The sequence below is a fragment of the Myotis davidii genome, unplaced genomic scaffold, assembly GCF_000327345.1.
Source record: "Myotis davidii unplaced genomic scaffold, ASM32734v1 scaffold185, whole genome shotgun sequence".
Taxonomy (NCBI): domain Eukaryota; kingdom Metazoa; phylum Chordata; class Mammalia; order Chiroptera; family Vespertilionidae; genus Myotis; species Myotis davidii.
The window spans coordinates 4940344-4947230 of record NW_006297811.1 but is presented as its reverse complement, the minus strand read 5'-3'; the positions used below and the strand labels follow the sequence as shown (position 1 = coordinate 4947230).

Sequence of the window (6887 nt, the reverse complement as noted above, 5' to 3'; positions counted from 1 at the left end):
TGCTGAAAGTAGGTTTCTGGCCTTTGCTTACAATGTTGCGAATCTGCTGGCTGAAGTCTGGTGGTATTTGTTACAAAGTTTCTTAAACTTCAGGCTCAGAGGCCTGCAGCCGCAGGCGGGAAACGTTGGTTTCCTCCGTCACTGAGGCAAGCAAGCCTTTTGTTAGTTTCAAGCTGCCTGGCTGCCGGCTGCCATCTTGGCTGTCAGTTAATTTGCATATCTCGCTGATTAGCCAATGGGAAGGGTAGCAGTTGTATGCCAATTATATACCATATTTCGCTTTTATTAGTGTAGATTTGTAAAAATGATACTTATCTCTTAAGATTGTTGTGAGGATTAAAAAAGTAAATACATAGAAAATACGTAGAATAGTGCCTGACTCATAGTATGCAGTCAATAAATATTCAGATGCTGCTTCTGGTTTCTTTTTTACTTGCTGTGAGACTTTTGGCTGGTACTTAACCTCTCTAAATTCTGTTTCTTCACCTGTAAAATATTTACTTCATCAATCACTGTGAGGAGGAACAGACAGCATGTATAAAAGAGCACAGATGTGAACTCAAGACGGTGATGCTGCTGACAGTGCTATAAACGCCTCAGTTCCACAAATTAGAATGAGCAAACTAGCAACGTTTAGTTTCCAGTAGCAGAGTATTTAAGAAAACTACAGTTTTTTTCTATCATTAAATCCCAACCTTTACTTTTCAGACAGTGTTAAAACAAGTTATCGAAGATGGTTCAAAATATGGATTAAAAAGTGAGCTTTTCTCTGGTCTTCCCCAGAAGAAGATTGTGGTTGAATTCAGGTCAGTGCCTATTCTTCTTATGTGTTTGTTAATCAATTAGCTGATCAGATGAGTGTTTTACTATTTATAATAATAAAAGCGTAATATTCTAATTAGACCGGACGTCCTTCTGGACAACCTTTGGGACGAAGCAGGGCTGCTAGGGAAGCCTGGATCCCGGGTGCCTGCAGCGGACAGAGGAAAGCCTGGGTCCCGGGTGCCAGAAGGAAGCTGGTGCTGGCAGCCGAGGGAAGGAAGGCCTACTCTTGCACAAATTTTGTGCATCCAGCCACTAGTTACCGTATAAGGGCTCACGAAATTAACGTCTTTAAATTGATGCAAAACACAGCACCTTCTTCTCTAGTGATACATTTCAGTACTAACTATATTACTCACGCTCCTTGCTGTTACCTAACCAATAGTAAAGGAAAATCAGTAGGGAGGTGGTACAATATCTGTTCCCATGCATACATCCTTGAAATAATGCCACTGTAAGTTTCTTGAAACTTGAACTGTTGCCACCAGGGCTCACTCCTAACACCTTTCTCATTTTCACTTCACTGTTACCATCTCTCCTCCCCAACTAAGCTCAAAATACCAAAACCTTAGTCTTCCTTACTCACTGATTCTCTGGCTTTTCTCCTCAGTTTTCATTTCCTATATACAATCAAACCTCGGTTCTCTAACATCTCCCATCTCAAATAATTCGCCTCTCGACCCAACACCCTTCATGCTTATACCTGTATGATCAGTCACATCTCTCTAGGGCGACAGAGGAAAGAATGTGCGAGTATGAGTCAGTTTACTACTAAACCTCACATTGTTAACATCCCCGGAAAGTATGCTGTGAATATTTGTGTGTGTATGTGTTTGGTGTTTGTTTGTTTTTTGCTTTTGTTACTGCTTATTTTATTAAATTTTCATTTTTTACTGTACATTTTATGTCCTTTTATTAAATTTTCATTTATATTTCATGTCCTTTTTGTTTTTAAAATATTTATTTATAGATTAAATAGTACCTGAGACATGTTCTATATATAAGAAAGGTTAAAAAAGGGAGTCATTTGGGAGTCTGGAACAGATTAATTCAATTTACATTACTTCTAATGGGAAATAATGATTCAGTTTTCGAACAGCCTTCCGGAGTTAAGTTCAAGGCCTGAGGTTCCATTGTACTGCTCTTTTTGTTTATGCTTGTAAGAAATGTCTAAAAATAACCTGTTCTATTTGAGTTGTATTCTGTAGGCTTTTTCTCTGGTGTTATTTGCCTATGGATTTGTCCCTCTCAACTTTTTTTCTATAGCAGTTACGGAGAGCTGGAACTTAAACGAGCATCTGAATGCTGATGAAGGCAGGGTTTCTTTCCCAGCAGCCATCTTTGCTCTCTGGCATTGCTGTGGGATGACCATAGCTGCCCCTCCCTTAGAAGTTTTCTAATTACTGTGGGGCTTACCATTGTGGTTTCAAAGTAGAGACAAACAGGTGGGGGATGGGGCAAAATTGATAGAAAACATTATTCTTGAATTTCTCCTGAAAATGAGAGATGACTGAAGAGAATGTTTTAAATATGTACTATCTTAAGTAAACCAGGCAACTTTCCCCACAAAAGCAAGAGATATAATCACTGTGCTCAAGAAACTTGCTCCTTGCATAAAGATGTTGATGATAATAGGTCAGCTAACTTGCTTAGGGACATAGCGCTGATTCTGAAGCCTACATATATAACCTTTACTGCCTCCCTGATACAGTGTTGATTGTCATAATATTTTGTCAGATGTCGGAGCAATGTGATGAAGTACTAGAGTAGATAACTGTACCTGGTAGGTGGTGTAAAACTTACAGATAACTACTATTGCCTCTCCTCTCTGCAAAGTCAGCCTTTCCTATTTTGTTCAGATCAAACCTGCAGGAGCACAGTCAGCAGTTTCCTCAACGTAGTCTTCTCCCACCCTCTGCTGTTCCCAGTCTGAAGTGTTCTCAGAGAACAGATTGAGGACCTCTGATTGGTAAAATGAGAATCCAAAAGATGAGAGTACCAGTTCTGACTGTTAGTAACTGATTTGGTGATCTCAGATGAGACCGCTTTTTTTCCTTGGTCTCTTCTTGTCTGGAAAATAAGAGCAATAATATTTGTCTTTTCTTACAAAATTGAGAAAGTTACATGAAATAATTATTTATAAGTCCCAATAAGTTGTCCAAACTATAATTCATTCATTGCAGCTACTTTGGTTGCCAAAGGAGTTGAATTTGTATTTTCCATTTTATTGATTCCCTTCCCAGTAGGAATATGGTAACAGAGAATGGCAAGCTGATGATTTCAAGTGATCTTTTATCAAGGCTAAAGACCTACATAGATTGAGTTCTTCTAATCCTAAGGGAAAAAATATAAAAGCTCTGTGAAAGCAAAAAAACAAAAAACAAAAAAACTCCTCATAATATAAATACCTAGTTTGAAAAAAATCAAAGATTGCAAAAGGATACTCAGTGAAAAGCAAGTCTCCTCCCCATCCAGTTTCCTGGTTCTCTCCTTTGGGCAGTCACTAATACTACTTTCTTATTTATCCAACTAGAAATAGTCTTTGCATTTATAAACAGATCTCACACATTATATATTGTTCTCCTTGCTTTTTTTCCCCACAAAACAATGTATCTTATGTTCCTTTAATATCAGAACATCCAGGGCCGTTTGTAATTTTTATTGTTTCATAGTAGTCTGTTGATTTTTTAAAAATCATCTTTATTGAGGTACAATTACATACTATACAATACAGTTCACCATATTTCAACATATAATTTGATGAGTTTCGGTAAAGATGTACAGTTCATGTAACTACCACTACACTTATGGTATAGAACATTGTCTGTCTTTATCTGTTTCATTGATTTTTGCTTTTATTTGTCTCGTTCTGTTTTATTTTGCTTTCTTTGGTTCTCTTTTTCTAGTTTCTTAAAGGAAAATCTTAGATTATTGATTGGAAACCTTTTTTCTTTTCTATATAAACATTTTGTGCTATGAGCTTTTCTGCTTTAGCTCATAGAGTTGCTTTTAAGGCAGTCCTAGGGATCACCTTGTTCTCATTCTCACAGGATCACAGATCTTACACAGTTTCATAAAACCAGTGTTTTATGTATGTTTCTGGTTTCCCAGTCAATTTACTTTTTTAGTATTGAAAAACTTGTGAAAATTTCAAACATATACAAAACAAAGGAGTGTAAGGAAATCCCATGTGCTCAGCACTAAGATTCAAGTCATCAACATATTGCCACATTTGTTTTATCTCTTTTTCCTTGTTGTCTCAGTTCCCTCAGCTGTAGAATAAGAGTACCTTACTTCACACCTCTCATGAGCATTAATTGAGTTAATGCATAAAACTGCCTGTCAGGTAGTGAGTGCCTTAGAAGCACTTGTAGTGTTAAATGATTGATTAAAACTTCTCAAAACACACAGAGTAGTGATAAAGGTGATGACTGAGAATTTTAAGTGGTGAATCGGATTTCTGATTATTCTGGGAAGCTTAATGCATGAATAATTTTATATTTTAATTTCTGATCCAGTAAATATTGATAGATATTACCATACAGAGTAAATTTCTTTGGGGTCCTGAATTTTAAAAGGATTAAGGATTTGTTAACTGGTGCACTAAATTTAATTCCCTATAGTCAACATTGTGTCAAAACAATATCTCTGAATTTCTTCATCTTTTTTTGAATCCTTAAATGTATCTGCGTTTTCCTCAGTTTGCCACTTCTGTGTATGGTACAGCCTCATGAATCACAGGGTCATTTTCACTACACATGATTCTTTGAGTTCTAATTTATCTCTGCTCTAAATTTGTAATTTTTAACTTATCTTTGCCCTAAATTACCAAAGGCCTTAGTCCCCAATGGTATTGAACTATGGAGGCATGACCTAGTTCACTTTAGAACCTTTGTTCTTAGCACAAAAATATAACTTTTGCAATTATTTGCAGTTCACCTAACGTTGCCAAAAAATTTCACGTTGGACATTTGCGTTCTACCATCATAGGTAAGTATCATTTCACAGAAAATATTAAACAAGTCTTTGGGGTACATTTGATAATACTGTCTAATGGTTTAATGCTTAAATAGCAATAGGACATAAAGGTCAAATTTATATGAGCCTGGTGCTCATTAAATATTACATGAAATGGGAAAAACTGGTTTAGAAGTGGAAAAAAGAAATTTGTTTCAAAACTTCAAGATTAACTCAGGAAACAGTTTTAACTGAAATGTTTGTTATGATTTTAACTTTTAAAAAATATGTATGCATATGGAGAAAATATGAAAATAGTTATGTGAAGATGATAGTAATCTCCCCAATTTTTTTGTTTGTGTATTTTGTTTTAAAAAAGAAACTGTTTCCTGGCAGGCCTGGCTCAGTGGCTGAGCGTTGACCTATGAACCAGGCAGTCACAGTTCAATTTCCCCCATCAGGATGCCCAGGTTACAGGCTCGATCCCCAGTAAGGGGTGTGCAGGAGGCAGCAGATCAATGATTCTCTCTCATCACTGATGCTTCTATCTAGTCTATGGGTGAGGAAATGCAGATACCAAAAATAACTTTTCCAAAATCACATAGCTAGCTAAGTATCATAGCCAGGGTTGGAAATTAGACAATCGGTTCCAAAAGCCTAGGTTCAGTCTTTCAGTTGGATTTGTAACGTAATAAGGCATTAAGAAAAAATAGGAATACAGTCTGAGTACCACCTGAAGAGGTGGCTCCTGTTCCTGGGACTCTATAGTTTGGGAAGACCTCGAAATAGGGAAGCTGCAGTAATTTAAGTCAGATACACATATAGGTGAGGGATTATTTGCAGAAAACTGGATCTACTCTAGTAAAAGCAGGAAGGGATTTACTACAGGATATTGATTAATTTACAAAGTTGTTGCGAGTGCTGAAGAAGCTTTGGATTAAGCTGGCAAAAATTACTCCTAAAACTATACCATGAGCTTGGTCATCAAGGAGCATCTCCCTTTTCTGCAATCACTTCCACTACTTTAGAATCATGCTGCTACTGCCGTAGTCAGGAAACTCCACTAGTCCCGCCTTGCCTTCTAGAATTCATACTAGCAAAAGAGGCAGCCCCATTCATTCTCAGTCTTTCAGTTAGTTACCTTGGAGGATACATGGTAGGACACCAGCCCTCTATTTGTGATCACATACACACAAGCCCCACAACTATGTTTGTCAGAAATAATAGAAGTAGTTCCCCTTCCACCTTCTGAATCTCATGCAAAGTATATCTGATTGGCTAAAGCTAAATTACTTCTGGAACTTTAACTGCAAGAGATTCTTTCTGGGAAATGTAATTTTTAGGTTTCCAGCCTCTGCAGTATGTTGAGTGCACACTAGAAGGAAAGTGGAATAGATGTTGAATATCAAACCAGTATTGGCCGTTCCGGGAAACCTTGGACTGCTGTGTGCTGTTAGGGAGCAGGCATGAGAAGATGGACTTCAGTGATTGAAGGAAGTTAAAGTGAGCTATTTAAAACTAAAACCAGTATGGCTCAGGTTCTGTAGGGCACAGCCAAATTATTGCTTACTAATTACTAAAACAGTATTATTTTCTGCCCTTGGGATTAACTTGGAGTAGCAATTACTCTATCGTGTTCCCAACTCCCATTAATGTTAATGAAAATTCTGTTCTTATGAAAGTTAGGGGATTTCTTGTAATAACCACCCGCCCAATAATGCCTTACTTTCATAGATGAAAACACAATAATGAAAGTTTTACTAAAAAACAAAACAAAAAAACTGAGCTGGTAAATTTTGCCAAAAGAATTTTCTGTGTTATATTTTGATAATAGAGAAGCACACGATTCCTATGCCAAAATGTTTAACAAGAATGAGAAACTGTATATTTTATCATTACTAGGAAATTTCATAGCAAATCTCAAAGAAGCTTTAGGACATCAAGTAACGAGAATAAATTACCTTGGAGATTGGGGTATGCAGTTTGGTAAGTAAGTTCAAGATTTTATTTTTCATTTCACTGTTAAATTTAATATATTTTAATATCATGTCACTTGGTCATCTGCACAGAATATAAGCAGAATCCCATTAGATAAAATAGTACCTCCT

General features: G+C 36.7%; 1 protein-coding gene across 3 annotated transcripts in view; it reads left to right on the top strand.

Moving 5' to 3' along the window:
• RARS2 (arginyl-tRNA synthetase 2, mitochondrial) overlaps positions 1–6887 on the top strand; it is a 68834-nt gene that overhangs the window by 24790 nt on the left and 37157 nt on the right. For all 3 annotated transcript variants that reach the window (XM_015570319.1, XM_015570318.1, XM_006773488.1), the window contains exons 5-7: positions 709–806; positions 4757–4812; positions 6682–6765. In XM_015570319.1, the coding sequence (XP_015425805.1) occupies positions 709–806; positions 4757–4812; positions 6682–6765 (238 nt within the window). The remainder of the gene's footprint in view (positions 1–708; positions 807–4756; positions 4813–6681; positions 6766–6887) is intronic.